General features: G+C 33.1%; 1 protein-coding gene across 2 annotated transcripts in view; it reads left to right on the top strand.

Annotated features, from left to right (window-relative positions):
* The window catches only part of KPNA5 (karyopherin subunit alpha 5), a 52,105-nt gene extending 30,484 nt beyond the window's left edge, over positions 1-21,621 (top strand). For both annotated transcript variants that reach the window (XM_028117101.2, XM_028117100.2), the window contains 6 exons: positions 7,196-7,359; positions 9,334-9,412; positions 11,025-11,150; positions 12,384-12,511; positions 15,171-15,349; positions 18,642-21,621. In XM_028117101.2, the coding sequence (XP_027972902.1) occupies positions 7,196-7,359; positions 9,334-9,412; positions 11,025-11,150; positions 12,384-12,511; positions 15,171-15,349; positions 18,642-18,829 (864 nt within the window). In that variant the 3' untranslated portion in view covers positions 18,830-21,621. The remainder of the gene's footprint in view (positions 1-7,195; positions 7,360-9,333; positions 9,413-11,024; positions 11,151-12,383; positions 12,512-15,170; positions 15,350-18,641) is intronic.
* Positions 21,622-22,011: the final 390 nt, after the last annotated feature.

The raw sequence follows: 22,011 nt of genomic DNA, 5'->3' as shown, positions 1-22,011 counted from the left end.
AGGGTCAATTCAACTCATGATGGTGAATCCTTCACCAGCTATTTGTAGGTTTAAACTTGCATATGTAGAATTGGCTTGCTAATTGTATGTAGATTCATGGTTTTAGCAATTATAGTAATTTCTTTATTTTACCTCTTAAAAAATGGTATGGGATAACTGTTTTGATTGAGTTTTTACTCAGTGAACTTTGGTTTATGCATTGCTTTTCATTTTAAATTTCTTTAAAATACATTCCTTTTAAGAATTTGGAGGTTTTTACCCTTTGCTTTTAAAATAGTGTGCATCTCTATGTGTATATGTTGAGATAATAATTATGTGATAATAGTTGTAAATATATAATTAGTTTAAAATGCCATATTTCATTTTTCTTTTTTTTCTACTTAGTAATAGTGTTGGAATTTTTTTTAGGCATTGTTAAATTTTGAGATTTTTTGTGTAATTATATTACATGGTTTTTTAAGACTTCTTTAGCCATAGACAAGCAGTAAAGATTTTTTTAAATTTTTATAATAACAATCATCTACTTTATTATAAAGGACTCATTTTTAAAAACTGTCTTATAGAGATGCTTTTCCTGAAGAATTGCTTATTTGAAAAAAACTGAAATTTATAAAATTTATAATTTGTAAAACTGGTAGTCTAAACCACAATTTTCTAAGCTTCCTTTTAAAAAATGATTGCCTTTATGAGATATCTAATGGAACATTAAGGACTTTGAGAAGTTATATGAATATCTTGAGAAGCCATGTGGTTATCTTAATTTCAGGTCAATTCACATTTATAATGGTAGATATTACTTTAATAGCTGGCAAAAAAAGAAAGGATTTTTCAGTTAGGAGACTGTTTTTTATTTTCTCTTCCATCCTACCTCTGCTTCCTTCTCCATCCTCACTCTCAGTTTATGACCCTGCTTCTTCACTGAGAAAATTGAAGCACTCTGAAGAGAACTTCCATAGATTACTACCATTATTACATTTGCCATCTTGTCATCATTTGTACTACTATACATTCCTGTCATTGTTGGTTACTTTAGCCACGCTTCTTTATAAAGTCAGTTCATTTGTTTGGACACTACATAGCTTTCTGTTTTCCCATTTAGGGTCGTTGCTCCAGGTCCATCACTCCTTTCCTCTCCAACATTAGTAATTGTTTTACTCTCTCCTACATCATTCTCAATACTATAAAAATATACTGTTATTTCTTTCATATTAAATCTTTTCTTAGTCCCTGAAAGCCCTGTTAGCTCCCATGTTTATTTCCACCCCATTTCTTTGCTTCCTTTTATAGCAAAATTCCTCATTTGTCTATTCTCATTGTCTACTCTCTCTCCTTTCATTCTTGTTGAATCCTCTCCAGTCAGAATTTTCCCTCAGTCACTGCACTGAATCTGCTTTCACTAAGGGCACATGTGTCTTCACATTGTGAAATCCAGGGGTCAGTGTTTAGACCTCATCTTAAATGACTTGCTGCATCACAGTGGTGATTTCTCAGTCTTCATCTTACCTGAGCTATTGCCTTCATATGACATATTTGATCACTCCCTCTTCCTATGTAATTTTTTTCCACTTGGTTTTCAGGCCACTACTCTCTTAAGTTTTCCTTCTACCTCAGTGATTGCTTCTTCTCAGTTTCATGTATTAGTTCCTCTTCTCTTTTTTCCTACTAAAGTTGAGAGTACAAAGTGAATGGTTTTGGCTTTTTCTTATCTTTATCTGCATTCAATTCCTTATTGATATTGCCCATTCTGTGACTTTAAATGTCATCCACATGCCAGCAACTTCCAGATTTCAGTGCTTGGCTCAGATCTTCTTTTTAACTCCAAACTCAGCATCTTTATTTGGATATCTAATAGACATCTTAAACCTAACATATTTAAAATGTAATTCCTATTCTTTTCCCCCAGAACCTTCTGTACCAACAGTCTTTCCTATCAGTTAATAGAATTTCATCTTCCATTATTAAATGAGGTGCTTTAACTTTTTTTGCCTGCTTTCTCTTTTATCTCATTCTCTACATTCACTGCATCAGTAAATCCTGTTGGCTCTACTTCTGAAGTATATTCAGGTAGGGGTTCCTCTAGCCAAATTTGGTACTATTTGAGGATCAAGATGAATTAAGGAAAGGAAATACTTTTTTTTTTTTAAGATTTTATTTTTTTGTTTGACACAGGGAGAGACAGCACAAGCAGGAGGAGTGGCAGGCGGAGGGAGAGGGAGAAGCAGGCTCCCTGTGTGGGACTCGATCCCGGGACCCTGAGATCATGACCTGAGCCTTAACAACTGAGCCACCCAGGCACCCCAGATTCTTTTTATTCAATGTATTAAAAGTATTTCCTTTCCTTGGGGGTGCCTGGGTGTCTCAGTTGTTAAGCGTCTGCGTTCGGCTCAGGTCATGATCCCAGGGTCCCGGGATCGAGTCCCACATCAGGCTCCCTGCTCAGCAGGGAGTCTGTTTCTCCCTCTACCTGCTGCTTCCCCTGCTTGTGTGTGCACGCACTCTCTTCTCTCTTTCTGACAAATAAATAAAATCTAAAAAAAAAAAAAAAGAATCTGTGAGTCTATCCTAATACTAAAAATGGGAAAAGAAAGCTCTTTTTAACAGAAGAATCCCAATTAATACTTGTAGAAGGACTTCATATTAGAAAAGTCATTTACCATGCTAATATGACATATTTGATGTGTTACAGTTTGTTACTGTGCTATTTAGCAATATGGTACTTACCCAAGGAATAGGACATAGTATGTGTACAAAAAGACCTGTACAAAAATGTTTATGAGAGCTTTATTCATAATCACCAAAAATTGGAAACAGCCCAAACGTACAATAGCTGGTGTATGGATAAACAAATTATGTTTCATTCGTATGATGGAATATAACTCAACAATATAAAAGAAGAAGCTACTGGTACATGCAACAACATGAGTGAATTTCACAAGAATTAAGCTAAACAAAAGAAGCCACACACAAATGCTATATCTTGTATATTTTGTTAATATAATATTTTGGAAAAGACAAAACTATAGAAACAAAATCAGATCAGTGATTGCCTGAAAGGGACAGGAGGGTAGTTTTAAAGATGATAGAAATATTCTGTATCTTGATTGGGTGGTAGCTGTACAACTGAATGTATTTGTCAAAACTCTCATTAGAACTGTACACCTAAAAAGAATTATTTTTACTGTAATTTATTCTTCAATAAACCTGATTTTTTTAAGATACTAGTGAGATATAACAAGTAAATGCAGTGTTTACTGATTAGATCATGGATTGAAATTAAAATATTTAAATTTGCTTTAGACCTTAGATAATACTATTGTACCAATGAAAAAATTTTGGATGTGACAATAACAATGTCTTAAAAGAATGTAAAGAAATGCCATTTTTCTTAGGAGATACATGCTGAAGGATGTAGGGGTGAAGTATCATGTTAACATCTGCAGTTGGTTCTCAAATAGGCAGTAAATATATTTTATATGTATATATGTGTGTGTGTGTGTGTATATGCATATTTCCCATTTCATCTCACAATGTTTTCAAAAGACATTTATTCAAGAATTGAGTTTTAATAAAATTAGTAATTTTTACTGCTTCTACAAGGTAATTCTTAAATAGGCACCCTCCCCCCTCCCCCCACTGGCCTCTTTGCAATTATGTGAACATAAAGAATACAAAGATCTGTGGTACATTTTGATACCACTGCCTTGATTTATGCTGAGTTTTACCCACCATTGCTTTTGTAGCTTTAGTGCAAGTGTCAATAAAATGAAAAAGACCAATTATGTGTTAGTATAATTATGAAAATTTTGGCATTAAAGATTGCTTCCAAGGTTTCAAGAATCCTTCAGGGGTCCATGGACCACACTTTGAGAACCACTGGCCTACAATTTAATGCTTAATATCTACATAATTCCCTCATTTTCTTTAAATGCTTGCTTATAAGTTACCTTTTCCATGAGCTGTACTCTGACTACCCTACATAATAATGTAATCTCTTACTACCCCAGCCACTGACCTCCACATTTTACTCCAATTTTTTCTTAGCATCTTTTAACATAATACATGTTTTTAAAAATTTATTACCTATTTAATTTAAAAAAAAAATCTTTCTTTCACTAAAATATAAACTCCTTAGAGTTAGGAATCTTTGTCTCTTTTTGTTTACTTATGTGTTCCAAACTTACAGTGTAATTCACATTAATAGGGCTTAAGACTTTTGTTGGGTAAATTTTCTGTGATTTTCTATGAGAGATTTTATCATTCACATTTTTTTGGAAATTTTTATTTTTACAATCATATTTTCAAGAATTTTTTTTGTTCTTGATTGCTCATCTTTAGATAGACTTTTCTGTATAGGTGTTACAGCTTTTTTTATGGACCCAGCAAATTGATTTCCTGAGGATTTATAATTTTTTTGAAGTTTTCTTTTTTCTGGTGTCTCTGTTTCTTTGTATGTTTTTGTTTTGTTTGTGGTTTGTTTGTTTTAGTCCTTTTTTACTGGGAGATCTCCTCATATAATTTGTGATCCTGGGCACTCTGGACATACTTAGGAGGCAGACACTAAAAGCTAAATGGAAAATGGGTATAGAGGTGGGTGTATAGACTTGTCCTTTCATGGGCTTCATTATAGAGTAAACGGGTGGCAGAACCATGTTTTCTTTGAGGAATTCAGAATTTCTATATGTTTTCTGAGACCATTCTGTTTCTCCAGAGACAGATTTTCCAGTCTCCTCCTGCGAAGTGAATAGATTGGGTTGAGGTGTAGAGTAGATAATACTACTGGAGATGTGGGAGCTGGGCATTGGAAGAGGACTAGAGGTTTTCATCAGTCAGTATGTAAACTTTTACTTAATCTCTGTGATTTCTGTTCTCATGTTTTATTTCAAACTTGTCTATGTCTGATACCCCAAGTTCAGTTTCTGTAGTTCACTTCTTGTTTTTCAGTTTCTCCTTAAAATAAACCTCTAGTCTTTTGTAGCATTGAGAATGTTAGACACCTACCTATAGTCTAACCTCTTTCTCATTTAGCTTTTTAAGCTTGCTTTCTTTCTGTTTTAGCATCATTGCTCTCCTGTGCCTTCTGTGATAGCTGGCACCTCTGATTCTTGAGGCCCTTTGGGGTGATGATTGGAGGATAAATTAGCTTTCTTCTTCTTCTTCTTTTTTTAAATTAGCTTTCTTCTTATTGGTAGTTCCCTCTGCAGGCATAGAGGTGTCACTTTTCTCTCCTCATTTATAATCCTGTCCCTGATATATTATGGGCATGATTACAGATGTCTGCTGCACTCCTCAGAGATCGAATTTGTATTTCTCTTTCTTTCCCTTGTTTCTGAGAAGACAGTGGCTCAGAAGTGTTTTTATTTTGCTCCCTTAAAACTAGAAATCTGTGATGCTTCATTTTTTAAATCAGTAAAAAGATATGGATCAGTATGCTGATTTTTTTAACTCAAAAATTTATATTTGCTTTAAAAAATGATTCTCACATTTCTCTGTTTGAGGAAGAGGAGGTCATTGGCAAGGGTGAAGGCATGTTTGTTCGGAAAGGATCCAGTTGTGCAGATTTGTTTTACTAACTTACAAGCATATCTTTTTGTAAGCAAACTGTTTTTTTTTGTTCCTGGGCCCTGGGGTCATCCGTACAGAAGGGCCCAGCAGAGAAGAGAGATAAGTATTTTCAGAAGGTTATAGTTTATGTACTGGCAATCTTTAAAATAGAGGTAAAGAGAAAATTCATCTTAAGTACTAGAACCTTAAAAAAGCTGTCATTACTCTTTATTTGTGGCACATCTAAATTTAGTATACAGCTCTTATCTGAGGGATACTTTAGGTTGCTGATTAAAAAAAAAAACAACTTGGGGTGTTTGGGTGGCTCAGTTGGTTAAGCGTCTGCCTTTGGCTCAGGCCATGATCTCAGGGTCCTGGGATCGAGCCCCATAGCGGGCTCCCTGCTGCTTCTCCCTCTGCCTCTGCCTGCTGCTCCCCCTGATTGTGCCCTTTCTCTTTCTTTCTCTGTCAAATAAATAAATAAAAATCTTAAAAAAAAAACCTCTTAAAAAAAACTTTAAGGAATATAGAGTCAATACTGATCATGGCAATAAAAAGGGCGAACATCTCTGTGCTTACTATATGTCAGGTACTGTTCTAAGATGCTACATGCATTCTTACTAATTTAACAGTACTGTTTTATCCCTCTTTTATAAATGAAGAAATTGGGTTTCAGAGATGTTAGGTAATTTTCCCATGGTCATACAGCTAGTGAATCTACGACTGTCTGATTTGAGAAAAGAAGGATCATAGAATTTGTCTAATTCAGCCTTTGTTTCACAGATTTGGAAACTGAGTCTCAGAGAGGTGAAGTGATATGCTCATTTCACAACTAAGTAGTTGTAATATTAATGCTAGGGGGACTAAAACCTGTTGTCATGTATGTGGTTTTTCTTTTTTTGTAATTGAAGATTCAGGGTTTCGGTACATTAAGAAGTGCAGTTTATTAGTGACTTTCATTTAAAAACCCTTCAGATTTCTTTTTGTATTTTCTACACCTTTAGTCCTCAACTGATTATTAGATTTGTTTCCAATAATGTACATGTAATAAGTAGGGTGAGGTTTATTTCAGTTGGATCATATTTCATGATCATATTAAATACTTAACTAAAACATCTTTACTTCTCTTAGCTTTGGTATGCCTTTTTTGGGTGTGTTCTGTGTGTGATTTAAACATAGGGGATATCAAATATGTATTTCATTACTCTTAATTTTAAATTACCACATATCTTATTTAATGTAAGATTAATTGGAGGGGCACCTGGGTGGCTCAGTAAGTTAAGCGTCTGATTCTTAGTTTCAGGTCAGATCATGATCTCAGGTCCTGAGATCGAGCCCTGTGTTGAGCTCACTGCTCAGCGGGGAGTCTGCTTTCTCTCTCTCTCTCTCTCCCTCTCTCCCTCTTTCCCTCCCCCAGCTTGTGCCCTCTCTCTCTGTCTCTAAAATAAATAAATAAATCTTCAAAAAAAAGATTAATTGGAAACAATTGGTTATATGTTCATATATATGATCATAATTTTTTAAAACAATAGAATGTTTTAATTTCTCCGGTATTTTTATAGCATTAAATTTTTGTTTTAAAATGGGTTTCTGTATTTTCCTAAAGAAACTCAGTCTTAGAGAAAATTGTTAAATATTGGCTCTTTTCTTCCAGGTTTCACCTTGCTTAAATGTCTTGTCACGATTGTTGTTTAGCAGTGACCCAGATGTATTAGCAGATGTGTGCTGGGCCCTTTCTTATCTTTCTGATGGACCCAATGATAAAATTCAAGCAGTCATTGATTCTGGAGTCTGTCGAAGATTGGTGGAACTTTTGATGTAACTACAATTTATGATTAATAATTATATGATTGTGTATTAAATTTAGCAGGTAGAGTAATGGCCTTATAAATATCTCAAGAGTTATCTTGAGAATATTCAGAAGAATCTTCAGAAGAATTGAAAAGCCATCAACCCCACTTTTCAGAATAGCTATAATGCTGAAAAGTTGACCTTTTTAAATTTGTATCTCATCCTTTAGTTGGAACTAATAATCTTGTGAATGTATTTCATTAGTTTTAATCTTTTTATGAATGTCAGGGACTTAATTCAACAGTTATATATGGAATGCCTGTTACCTGCTAGAGTATTGCACAACATATTGTTAATGAAATATAGAACTCGGTACCTGCTCTCACAGAACCGGTAATCTAGTTAGTTGTTCATTACAGTAACTAATTTGTGTAAAAGTCCATATAAGTGAAAACATTTAGTATTTCACTTGTTTTAGTATTTCACTTGCTAGGCTATTATTGCTACCTTCTTTAAAAAGAACAGATTTTTTTTTTATAAAAGAAGTTAAAAACTAAGAGAATTTGTTTTAAAAAGATAGTTTCTTCATCTTTTTCTTTAAAAAGATTTATTATACTACTTCCTTTTGTCAAAAAGCCATTAGGTAGGCTCAAACAAAGCAGATGGCACAAAGAAGAAAGGTCTGATAAGGGGTCGTGGCTCTAGTCCAAAGACAACACCTGAGGAGGGTAGGCAGGCAGGTCCAATGAGGGGATCAGGGCTCAAGCTTGAGGATGGCACTAGAGCAGAATAGCAAGCAGGCTGGAACAACACATGATGGATAACAGCCTAGCTGGATCAGAAGCCAGTTTCTTACTCTAAGAGAATGGAGATACAGAAAGGAGGAAAGCCAGAATAATATTATGGTATTAGATGAGAACTGGAGATATCAATGTGAACTCATGGCTTTAAACATAAAGAGATGTAGAAATAAATAGATATATGTGTGTGCGCACACACGTAAGCTCTTAAAGGCCCTGTGAGTACTGACACTTCTGTACTAAAAAGCTGAACACACCAAATCTTGGTTTTTAAAAACTACTTTTCATTAACAGGAACCAAAATTCTTGGATAAATGGCTGATTCTAGGGCTGGCATTGAGAAAAAATAAAATGACCCCATAAAGTAATAAGTGCTCAAAGAATGGAGAAATATCAAAAGGACACAGAAACCCACTTAAGGGGACTCCTACCATTCAAACTTCCAAACTTTGGATGATTTGAGCATTAAAATAAATTATAGTAATATGTTAGAGCATTGAATAAAATAGGAATCCATGAGTCCACACCAAAATAAGTAGGTACATCAATAGATAGACTGAAAAAGCATATAATGATAATATTACAAAATTACCATTGGCAACAATATTAATAATAATTCAGACAGTACACATCAAGAAGTGGTGAAAGTAGTGGTTGGTGAAAGTGGGATAAGGAATGGGATTTAACATAGTCTAAAAGTATATCCTCTCAAAAATATTAATTATAAGGGGAAAAACAGTAATGTTGAAGTAGAAAAATCTGACACACACCATTTTAAGTGACTGGAGTTCAGTGCTACTATTGTGGACAAAACAGGTATCAGATGCTATCCTATGTAATGAAAAGATGGTTGCATTTGTGATATCCTAGCTAAAAGTATATAATTTGTGTCTTAATCATGAGGAAACATTGGACAAAACCTAATAATTGGTTTATGATCATTATAAATGTCAAGGTCAGGAAATAAAGGAAAAAATAGGAACTGTTTTGAATTGAAAGAGACTAGAGACATGACAATTGGGTCTAATACATAATCCTGTCTTAGATTCTTTATTACAGAAGTATTACTGGCATAATTAGTGAAACTTGAGTGGGATCTCTGGGTAAAGAGTATACAGGACTATTTTGTATAATTTTTGCAAATTTTTTGTAAATTTTAACTCTTGCATAGTATGTAAGTTCATATTTTTATTATTTTTAGGCACAATGATTATAAAGTTGTATCACCTGCATTAAGAGCAGTTGGTAATATTGTGACTGGTGATGATATTCAAACACAGGTGAGTTCAGACTTTAATATGATAAATTGTTAAGATAATGGATTTTAAGAAATTTATCTAGTTTCATACTAGATACTTCATACTTGGTTACATATTAATCAAGACTTTAGCATTACCATAACTATATAGGCATCTATAATGTGACAGCATATTCTTGATGATAAGTGCTCAACCTTGAATACCTGTATGTGAAAGCACTATCCTAGATCTATATCGATATATAGAAGTACAAGATAGGAGGTTGGCTCTTGAGGGATTTATAATAAAATTGAAGAGAAAATATATATTAAAGCAAAGCAAATTACCCAAGTTAGTGTATGTTTGCTGAGAGTTGGTCAGTCAGTAAATGCTATAGAAGTTTAAAAAAGAGATTACTATGCTGAGAAATCTTTGTAGATTCCATAAAGAAGTTGGAATTAAAGCTATATCTTAAAGTTGGGGAAGAACTTTAGTAAACTAGAAGAGATTTATGTGAACATAGGTACAAAGGCAGACATGTGTGGGTTGTATTTAAGAGACATTAAGCTTGACCGGAGAAGGAACTGTTAGTGAAAGGGTGATTAATTATAAATAGTTTAAACATGGGATTGGTTGGAAATGGGAGGTCCTTTTATAGTAGATTGAAGACCTAGATTATGGGAATGGAAGGAAAGATAGAAAGGAAACATTTTCCTGGTTAGTAACTATGTGTGTGTGTGTCTGTCTGTCTCTCTGTCTTTTGGAGGATGGTGAGATACCAGAAAAGGTGTGATGTCAAGATTGACTTTAGATCTGGAGCAATCTTTCTTGAAGATAGAAACTTAAACTGTCGCACATTAGATTCTCCTTTGCTTGCCACCATAACTTAAACTTTATACTAATTTACATATTATCTTTCAGGTTTAATCTTATTTAATCCTATTTAGATATATTAGTTATTAAATAGTTGATCCTTAGTAATTTGAGTTACTAATTTAAAATATCTCTTTAAATGAGAATGCCCTTCTAAACATAATACTCTTCAACAGAATTTTGGTACACTGTTTCATACATTCTTCACCAAGTAAATTTAATGTAAATCATTGTGGGTATTCTGAAAATAGGAACATAATTAATTATGCCATGGAATGAAGAATGTAAAGGGACAAAGCAGAACCTACTTCTTTACAAAAGAAAAGTAGAACAGTAAAAAATTTTAATGAAAAAAATTGACTTACTCTATACATTGAGGTTTCTTACCAGTTATGGAATTAGGTACTTTCAAACTGTTTCATCATCTTTTTTTCATCATCTCATTTGGCAAAACTAGAGTTTGGATCCTGACCAGTCACTAAATCTCTCTTGAATTGTCGTACCAGTTGAATTCTTGAGTATATTCGTAAACATGAAGGACACACCTCTGGTGTCCTGCTTATTCTCAATTTAGTGGTTTGACAGAGCGCTTTACTGCACCAAGTTTTGGCGAAGTGGAAAGAGTAGAAGGTAGCAAGTACCTAAGTTTTACTTTGAGAGGAATTTCTTTTTTCTTAATTTAGTTTTTCAAGAGTGATTTTTGTATTTTTATAAATCAGTCTATCTTTCTGTAGTTTTTTGCTATAAAACTTTCTGTTTCCATTTCTGGTTTTTGTTTCAGGTAATTTTGAATTGCTCTGCATTACCATGTCTCTTACACTTACTGAGTAGCCCAAAGGAATCAATCAGAAAAGAAGCCTGCTGGACTGTTTCTAACATCACTGCTGGAAATAGAGCTCAGATTCAGGTAAACGCCTTTCAGATCTAAGAAAACAGGAAGATCTCTTAAGTCAGTTTGGACAAAAGTCAGCATTTTAGCAGTGCTTTTTTTTTTTAATGAGTTACTTAAATTCTTGAAAAGGATTTTACAGAACATGGCCTTTTCTCCTTTAAAATAATAACATTCATTTATAGTGGTCTAGGGAGGAATTGTGTGTGGGTGTGTGTATAAAATTGCCCACGGTGCTGGACACATATGGCTAGTCTTAAAAGGGATTAATTTTTATTAGTTTTTTTTAAAGATTTTATTTATTTATTTGAGAGAGAGAGAATGAGAGAGAGAGAGCACGAGAGGGAAGAGGGTCAGAGGGAGAAGCAGACTCCCTGCTGAGCAGGGAGCCCAACGTGGGGCTCGATCCCGGGACTCCAGGATCATGACCCGAGCCGAAGGCAGTCGCTTAACCAACTGAGCCACCCAGGCGCCCTGATTTTTATTAGTTTTAAATAAGTTAGGTAATAATCTTCCTCTCAAAACTTTTAAGTAATGATTTATTAGGGTCTTATCAGGCTTCTTGAGTCAAAAATTACTTGCCCATTTTGATCAAGTATCTACCTTGTGCTTTATCATCTTTATTTTTTTATTTTATTTTTTAAAATATTTTATTTATTTGAGACAGAGACAGAGAGAGTGAGAGAGAACATGAGCGGGGTGAGGGGCAGAGGGAGAAGCAGATGGGGAGCCCTATTTGGAGCTCAGTCCCGGGACTCTGGGATCATGACCTGAGCCAAAGGCAGACGCTTAACCAACTGAGCCACCCAGGTGCCCCTGCTTTGTCATCTTTAAAATTAATATTCTGTTAATATATTTTCCAGTCTTGAAAGTACTGTTGAAAGATTAGAAAGAGGGGCGCTTGGGTGGCTCAGTCTTTAAGCTTCTGCCTTCAGCTCAGGTCATGATCGAGGGAACTGGGATTGAGCCCCCCTTCAAGCTCCCTGCTCAGCGGGAAGACTGCTTCTCCCTCTCCCACTACCCCTGCTTCTGTTCCCTCTTTCCCTGTCTCTCTCTCTCTGTCAAATAAATAAATAAAATCTTAAAAAAAAAAAAAGATTAGAAAGATTTCCAAAGATTAGAAAGATTTTCAAAGATTTTTATTTCCAAAAAGCGTGACGTGACATTTTAAAGCCAATGGGTCTTACAATTTCTCTACTTAATAACATTTTTAAAACAGTATTGGCACTGTTTATCATTTTTCCTCCTCAGGCTGTTATAGATGCAAATATTTTTCCTGTTTTGATTGAGATTCTTCAGAAAGCAGAGTTTCGCACCAGGAAAGAAGCAGCTTGGGCTATAACTAATGCAACATCAGGAGGTACTCCAGAACAAATAAGGTGTGATAGAGTTTTTTAATTTATTTTTTTAAATGTAAATGGGACAAAATGAAGTACTACATACTTTTTATTTGTTGATGAAACCAAAACGTTATTTGTAAGTCATTTTAATGTGAAATGAAAGCATTTGTTACATCAGTTGTATTATTCATTCATAGTAGTTTTTGTTTTGTTTTTTCAGTAAAGGATAATTAACATCACTTGCCTTGGCAGACTATTTATGAAAAATCAGAGATTAAAAATCTGAAAAAGAACAGTTTATATTAATTTGCAAAATATACTCTGATGGACATTAAATATTTTTTATACCATTAGAATCACATGCATGTGACTTTATTATATAGAAATGAGTAATGAATTTGAACATCCAGTTATTTAAAATCATTATTAAAAATAAAATTAAATACTGAAATAGACATTTGTTTGTATAGTGATGTTCTCTTAGTCAGTTGTTAGCCTTACCTGTGGATGGTATCTTTTCTTTCTCTATACTAGTTTTCTTTTTTTCTTTTTTATGATAGCTTTTTTGATAGGCCTTTTGTTGTTTACTTGTTTCTTTTACTAACAACATAAATACTAGGTATATGGGCTTTGAAGTCAGGCTGCTTTAAAATCTTGTTCCCTCAGTAAAGGTTTTGTGACCTTGACAAAACCATTTTACCTAATTAATCCACAGTTTCTTCATTTTTTAAATGAATTTGATTAACAGATAATACCTTATGGTAGTCTCTTGATAATTAAATGGGATTCATTTACAGTGCTGAACATGGTGCCTAAACATTAAATTCTCTACTAAGATTAGCTGGTATTATCATTGTTATTTGTAATCATCACAACTTTTATGATCAGAATTGATTCCTAAATTTCTTAATATCTTGTGCTTTTATTCTCTTTTCCCCCATAGCAAGGTTCTACTTCGCACTTGTATAAAAGCTTGACTTCCTACAGAATTTTCTTATTCTATGGATTTGTCTGTGAAACTCAGGACTTTTTAGGTTTCTTGAAGTGACTGTTTAGGAAGTATCTTCTAATGAGTATTTATGTCTTAATTTATAAAACAGGAAATAAGGCTACTAACTATTTTACAAATCACTGAGGATTTTGAAATAACTTGTGAGATCTTTGTCTTACTGCCTTCATTTGTACTATTATCTTGGTGTCTTTAGATTTATATTTCTGTATGTTGATAACATCTCTTCTGCTTTTTATTTTCCATTCTACCTCTTTCCATTACATTTCCATCTCATTATGTTATGAATATAAAGAGTAATAAAACAAGATCTTCCCCCGTTCTAGCTTGCATTATTTTATAAACTAATATAATTTTTATCTGCTTTGGGAACCAAAGTTTCTTTGTTCACCTACAAATAGTTGTATTTTTTTCAAATTATTTTCATTATTATGTCTAGTCCATATATTATTACTTAAATTTATTGATGTGAATCAAGTGTCCAAACTGAGATCATTATTTTTTCTAACCATTTTCACCATTTCATTAATTCTACAAATATCGGAGGAGATCTTGAATCTCAGATTGATTTCAGCATGCATACCACTAATATTTATTGAATGTCTGATATTGCCCGTTGCTGTGTTAAGTCATTTTAGTTATTGAGTGCCAGGAGAGTATCCAGTACTTTCATATATTTTATGTCCTTTAACTTCATACCGCTATGAGATATTCATTCAACAAATATATTGATTAGTTATAGTATAGTATATGGCAAGTGAGTGCTCTAGTGAAGGTATGTATTTTTTTTTTTAAAAGGAAAGTAGAAACTAACTTTTATTGAATGCTTAACTGTGTTTTTATAGCAACTCTCTGAGCTTGGTACTGTTATTATCCCCATTTTAAAATGGAGAAACTGAGGCACTAAGCAGTCACTCAAGGTCACACAGCTAATAAGGAGTGGAATTGGGACTTGAAGCCATGCAGTCTGGCTTCAGTATATCTTTTTTTCCTTTAGCCTTAATGGACTTTTTTCCAAGTAAATAAATCAGTTACTTTATATTATAGAGAATGGAAAAGAGCTAATAAAAACTAGAAAAGGACAAAGTATTAAAAAATGAGTGGAATAACTTTTGTGAACATTGTTTATTAAAATTATTTGCAACATAGCATGTTTTGCTCCTAGAAGCCTTCTTCTTTTTTTTTTTTTTAATTGTGTTATGATAGTCCTAGAAACCTTCTATATGCTTCTGAAGCACAGGTGGTATTTTAGAGCATCAGCTGTGATTGTTTTTATGGGAAATATGATTTGAATATCCCTTCTCCCTCTTCATTTCTACCTACTCCCATATGACCCCAGTGTGTGTACATAAGCTCACCTTTAAATAGTAGCACCTTGAAGCCACTATTATTCTTAGTACTACTCATATGCCATGCAGAAACAGCCCAGGTACCTATTTGCTTGTATGTATATTTTTGTAATATTTGTTATCTCATTTATTGCTAATTATGTTAAATGAAAATAGAGTAGAAAGAGGTTTTCAGGTTCCTATGTAAGTGAAAATTTAAATGTTTTAATGTTTGAGTTTGTATAAAAATACTTTTCTTAATTGTTTGTAGAACATTTCACTGAAGAATATTTGCTATAAATAATACTTAAGTCTTTTTAAATGTTTTTTTTCTCTACTTTTTTTTAAAATCACTCTGAAGGTATTTGGTAGCCTTAGGTTGCATTAAACCACTTTGTGACCTATTGACTGTTATGGACTCTAAAATAGTCCAAGTGGCTTTAAATGGACTTGAAAATATTTTACGTCTTGGAGAACAAGAATCTAAGCAGAATGGAATAGGCATTAATCCATACTGTGCTCTCATTGAAGAAGCATATGGTAAGCAGTCTGTTCAAAATGTATCATTATAGTCAAGTCTTTTTGTTTTTAATTGATATATAACATTACAAGTTGGTCTCAGGTGTACAGCATAATGATTCAGTGTATATACTGTAAAACTATCATGATCACCATAATAAGTCTAGTTAACAACCATTACCATACATAGTTCCAAAATGTTTTTCTTACGATGAGAACTTTTAAGATTTACTCTCTTAGCAACTTAAACATACATAAAATACAATATTAACTATAGTCCTCATGCCGTACATTATATCCCATGACTTTATAACTAGAAGTTTGTACTTTTTGACTTCCTTCACGCATTTTGCCAACTTCCCCCACTGCAACCACCAGTCTGTTCTCTGTATCTATGAGCTTGGTATTCTGTTTTGTTTTGTTTTTTGTTTTTGGATTTTACATACATGTGAGATTATATGGTATTTGTCTTTCTCTGTGTGGCTTATTTTATTTAGCATAATGCCCTCAAGGTCCATCCATGTTGTCACAAATGGCAAGATATCATTCCTTTTATGGCTGAATAATATTTTATTATATACATATATATACTACAGTTTTTTTTTTAAATCATTCACCATCAGTAAACACTTACATTGCTTATATATCTTGGCCACTGTAAATAGTGCTGCAATGATCATGGGGGTAACAGATGTCTTTTCTAGTTAGCGTTTTCATTTTCTTTGGATAAATACCCAGAAATGGAATTGCTAAATCATGTGGTAGTTCTATTTTTGGGGAGTAGTTTAATTTTTTGAAGAGCCTCCGTAGTGGCTGCACCAATTTACGTTCCTACTATCAGTGCACCAGGGTCCCATTTGTTCCACATCTACACTTGTTATTTCTAGTTTTTTTGATAATAGTCATTCTAACAGATGGTGAGGTAATTATTTCATTGTAGTTTTGATTTAAATTTCCCTAATGATTACTGACATTGAACACCTTTTCAGGTACTTGTTGGATATCTGTCTTCTTTGGGAAAATGTTCAGATCCTCTGCCCATTTTTTAACCAAATTGCTTGTTTTTGGTGTTGAGTTGGTGCTGAGTTCTTTATATATTTTGGGCATTAACTCCTTAAGGTATATGACTTGCAAATATTGTCTCCTATTCTGTAGGTTATCTTTTCATTTTGTTGATGGGTTCCTTTGCTGTGCAGAAGCTTTTTAGTTTGATGTAATCCCCACTTGTTTATTTTGACTTTTGTTGCCTTTGCTTTTGGTGTCAAATCCAAAATATTGCCAAGACCAGTGTCAAATGTTTATCACCAATGTTTTCTTCTACTTTTATGGTTTCAGATCTTACATTCAAATAATGTATTCAGAGTTTGTTTTGTGTACAGTATACGTTAGGGGCCCAGTTTCACTCTTTTGTATGTGACTGTCCAGTTTTCCCAGCACCATTTTTTGAAGAGACTGCCCTTTCCCCATTGCATGTTACATTCTTTGCTCCTTTGTAGTAAATTAATTGATTTTATATGTGGATTTCTTTCTGGGCTCTCTAGTCCATTCCACTGATCTGTTTTTATGCCAGTAAGTTTTGATTATTATAGCTTTATAGTATAGTTTGAAATCAGAGTATGATGCCTCCAGCTTTGTTCTTTTTCTTAAGATTGCTTTTAGCTATTTGGGGTTCTTTGTGCTTCAATATAGGGGCACCTGAGTGGTTCAGTTAAGTGTGCCTTCAGCTCGGGTCATGATCCCCAGGTCCTGGAATCGAGCCCCACATTGGGCTCTTTGCTTATTGAATCTGCTTCTCCCTCTCACTCTCCCTCTGTGTGCTCTCTCTCTAACAAATAAAATCTTTAATATATATGTGTATATATATATATTCACATAAATTTTAGGATTATTCTATTTCTGTGAAAAATGCCATTGGTATTTTGATACAGAGTATATTGAATCTGTAGACTGTAGATTGCTTTGGGTAGTATGGACATTTTAACAATATTAATTCTTCCAATCCATGAGCACAGAATATCTTTCCATTTATTTGTATCATCTTCAGTTTCTTTCATTATAGTTTTCAATGTACAGGTCTTTCACCTCCTTGGTTAAATGTATTCCTAGGTATTTTATTCTTTTTGATGCACTTGTAAGTGGGATTATTTTTTAATTTCTCTTTCTGATAGTTTGTTATGGTTGTTTAGAAATGCAGTAAATTTTTGTACTGATTTTGTATACTGCTACTTTACTGAATTCATTGATTAGTTTTAAGTTTTTTGGTGGAGTCTTTAGGATTTTCTATATATAATACCATGTCATCTGCAAATGGTGATAGTTTTACTTCTTCCTTTTTGAGTTAGATGGCTTTTACTTCTTTTTATTGCCTAGTTGCTCTGGCTGGTACTTCCAGTACTATTCTGCAATGATATAACTGAAGAGGTTTACCTGTAATTAAATGAAAAATATATTCAGCATCACCCAGACTTAGTGTAGATTTTTCTTCCTGTAAGCAATAAAATAGAGTGCTCTAGATTTTGCTTATTTTGCAAAAATAGGCTTTTTCAGTTTCACTTATAGTTTGTACTTTTGGTATATATACAGTAGCTACATGGATTTGTAAATAGTACTTATTCCATATTGATCTCCTCTGGCTCTTTCTCTGAGAGAATGTGTGTGTGTGTTAGTTTGCTCACCTTTTAGTTTCTTCATTTGTGTTTATTTTGATGCTTATCCTTTTTGTGCTTTTTATAAATAGCATAATTACTCTAGAAAGGACCTTTGGAGTTACATACTCTAAAACTGTCATTTTAAAATTGAGAAACTAATGTATAGAGAAACCAAACTTATTTGGGCAAAATGACACAGCTAGCAAGGTGGAGTCTGTGATCTTTTTTTTTTTTTAAAGATTTTATTTATTTATTTGACAGAGAGAGATAGCGAAAGCAGGAACCCAAGCAGGGGGAGTGGGAGAGGGAGAGGGAGAAGCAGGCCTCCCGCCGAGCAGGGAGCCGGATGCGGGGTTTGATCCCAGGACCCTGGGATAATGACCTGAGCCGAAGGCAGACGTTTAATGACTGAGCCACCCAGGCACCCCTGTGATCTTTTTATTCCCAGGCCTGTGCTACTTCCTCATACCACACAGCCTTATGCTGTCATTCTTGAAGTTTAAGACATAAGTGGTGTTGGCTATCAGTATATGCAAAAATTAGATAAGAATAACAACCCCATTGCTGATGAACTGACAGATGTTATTGATTCATTATTTTGGTTCAAATATCTGATGAAACTTGAGTAACAATTTTCTTCATATATATATATATATATATAACAGGTCTGGATAAAATTGAATTTCTGCAAAGCCATGAAAATCAGGAAATTTATCAAAAGGCTTTTGATCTGATTGAACATTACTTTGGTGTAGAGGAAGATGACCCCAGCATTGTACCTCAGGTGGATGAAAGTCAGCAACAGTTCGTGTTTCAGCAGCAGGAAGCACCAATGGAAGGGTTTCAACTTTAACTTGGTGGGGGAAAAATTAATGGCTACAAAGGATAGTTTCAGAGATACCTTCTTTGTTACAATGTCAGTAGGAATGTTTGATGTGTTTTTACTTAGAACAGAAAAGAAAAAGTCGATGCACTTTTAAAAAGCAAAACAAAAAAGTTTCCATTCAGATGCAATCTTTCATTATAGTTTTGTTGTTATTTTGGTGTACCTATATTTGTGTTTTTATTGTCTTGTCTGTTTTTTGTAACTGAGCAATTAAATACATATGAAATTATTTAGTAACTTAAGCTTGAAAAGGAGAACTTTAGGTAAAGTATTACATATAATGGTTCTGAATTTTTTCTGGCATCTTGGAAACTGCACAATAGCAGTACAGCTGATAATTGCATTTTGGCAGTAAGTCTGACACGCCCAATCTACTAAATCTACCTCTATCTTGAAGCAAAAACAAAAAAGCTTCAGAAGCATGAAATAGTGTAAAAGCTAAATTAGAATGTGAAAATATCTATTACCTTAAATTATAAATCACTGTGCTGTAGGTTATACTTTGCAAAAAAAAAAATTACAACAGAAAACCTGTAAAATTTATTTATAAAACATGTAAGTGTTGTACTGATAATCAATTAAAATGTGGCAATTGTGAAGAGAAAAGCTGTTCTTCATGTTGAACACATTAGAATGATTACACAACATTTAAATATTTGTTTTTAACATGTAAATGCTATTATATTAGTATATTTTGTATTTTGACCAAATATGCTACCATTTTTGAAATAGTGTTTTATTATTTTTTCACTCTTCATTTTAAAAAGCATCATGATAGAGATGCCATCATGAATCTAAAGTAGTGCTGCATAGCAAAAATAATACTGTAATTCTTTCTCTGATTTTTTTCAGAGCAGTAATTGAAAAGTTTCACTTTTTGTGTAATAATAAATTTAGGTACTTTGACAAAATTATCCTGAAGAAATCACCTTGTTATGTGTTAAATTTTATTAAATGCTCTTCATGTTTGGACACTAAAGGATGACACTAATGAAAATTGCTAAGGATTCTTTAATATAGTTCAAATCTATATATTAGGAATTTTTTTTTCATTTTTCATACTACTTGGAGGGCCATACTGCTGCTTATAAATCAGTGTATTAAGTTACATTTGTATCAGATTGGTCAATATAATGTATGTCTGTTACGTATTAACAGCAAAAACCTCTTCAAACCATGAAGCTTTTAAAAAAAGTCTCAATAGAAAAAGTATATATATATTTATTTATAGATACATATGTAAATGTTGTCTGTTATTCTCACAGTGCTGTACTTGGTAGAGCTTTCTAAGCAGATATGGTACTGTTGAACCCAGTCTTTTCCTTTATAGTTATATGCAGGCTATTTACACTTCCAATTATATACCTAAAATACTTATTTACAACTGTTTTAAGATGGGAACTAAAGCATTTTTGATATGATTCATAGTCTATTCTGTAAAGAAAGATTTCATTTATGATAGCATTTATAATGTTTCTGCTGGAAATCAGAGGCATGTTACAAGAAGAAATTGTATATAGGAGTACTTTTAAATAGTATGACACTTTGTAAATTATGTATCATGAAATTATGCTTTTGGCAAGACACTTAAAACCTATAGCTATAAAATACAGGTTTAAATGGTGTCCATAATGTGACTGTATCTGCCAAACTTCTTTTATATATTGTTAAGTAGAGGATTGTATCTGTGCCCATTTTATTGTAGTGGAAGTTATAAAGTTTAGTCTAAAAAGTTTTTCTTTTGCATTACGTATAGTCAAAAGAACAGGGTAGTTATATCAAAGATTACCAAATTGATGGTGAATTTATGAGATAAACATTTTTTTGTGGTACAGATGGTTCTAAGTATCAGGTGACAGGGTATTCCACTCTTTCTAATCGAACTTGATAATGCAGCATAATTCATAAACTAACCAGCTGTGCCTGCTTTTATTTTGAGGACCCTGTAGTCACATTAATAAATATCTAAGCCAAGTCTTTCAAACAAAATGGTTCTTATAGAAGGAAAAATAATATATATGTGTGTATATACCCACACACATATAAAATGATTTTTGAGGGGATAATTTTTAAATTTTGCCAGTAAAACAAACCTTATATCTCTAAATACAGAGTATGACTATATTTTAAGCATCTAAATTTAGAATTATATTTAATTTCTTAGATTTGTTATTTGGGTAATTAATTTGATTAGATTTGAATGCAAGAGGGAGTTTCTGTCTAATAGTTGGGACCAGCTATGGACATGATGATGATGACTTCATTGAACCAAGACTAGCAAATACTTTGTTACTAAAATTTTTTTTATATATGACTACTCTTTTCAAATAAAATATTTAAAATGCTCCAAAATATATTTTCATTAATCTTCACTTACCCTTATGGAAAAAAATTTCTTTTTTTAATCTTGCTTTCCTAATAAGATATATTTAAATTCAAGAGAAACTGTGCCAAAAAAAAAAAATTAAAACATCTTGTAAAGGGGAAACGCATGCAACATTAATGCAAAAAAGAAAACACTTGAAAGAGCCTTTTACATTTATTTAAATTCATTGTTTTATTTTGTCTGAATTTGAATTTGTACTAGTTAATCTATGCAATTATGCTTGTTTTATATTTGTAAGTACTTGACTCACTAGCCTGGTTTTCTTTAAGAAGTTTTATTTTGGAAAGGTGTTGCTAGAACTTAATTTTTAGTGTCATTTTGTTCACTTAACTGGTAGCACCACAACAAGAAAGCAAAAAAAAAAAAAAACAAACCACACACACGCATAAAAAAATCTGCTGGCACAGAAATAACATCATTTGGTAACTGTAAAACTTATTTGCGAGGTAAAGGTTGATTTATTGAATAAAGGACTAAAAGAAGCATTACCTTTGCCTCATATTTTTTTCTTAAGAAGGAGCATTATGGAAAAGGTAACTCTAATACAAAGTCTTAGTGAATTTTTGTTGCTGTTCTGAATTCAACAATCTACTGGCTGCTTTGTGAAACTGTGAAATCAAAGTAATTGTTAACCTTTACTCATTTTAGTTCATAGCATTACTGTTTTATGAAATGTGACATTAGGAGCCAATATGGTAGGGCTCTACAAGGATGATGTATCTTTAAATTCTGGATTGGGGAGTGGGATGAGGGAAGGATAGTC

The sequence above is a fragment of the Eumetopias jubatus genome, unplaced genomic scaffold, assembly GCF_037043125.1.
Source record: "Eumetopias jubatus isolate StellerSeaLion01/CBP00866 unplaced genomic scaffold, mEumJub1_p1.0 scaffold_6, whole genome shotgun sequence".
In the NCBI taxonomy this organism is placed as follows: domain Eukaryota; kingdom Metazoa; phylum Chordata; class Mammalia; order Carnivora; family Otariidae; genus Eumetopias; species Eumetopias jubatus.
The sequence above is the reverse complement of the archived record's forward strand: the minus strand, read 5'-3'. Positions and strand labels throughout refer to the sequence as shown.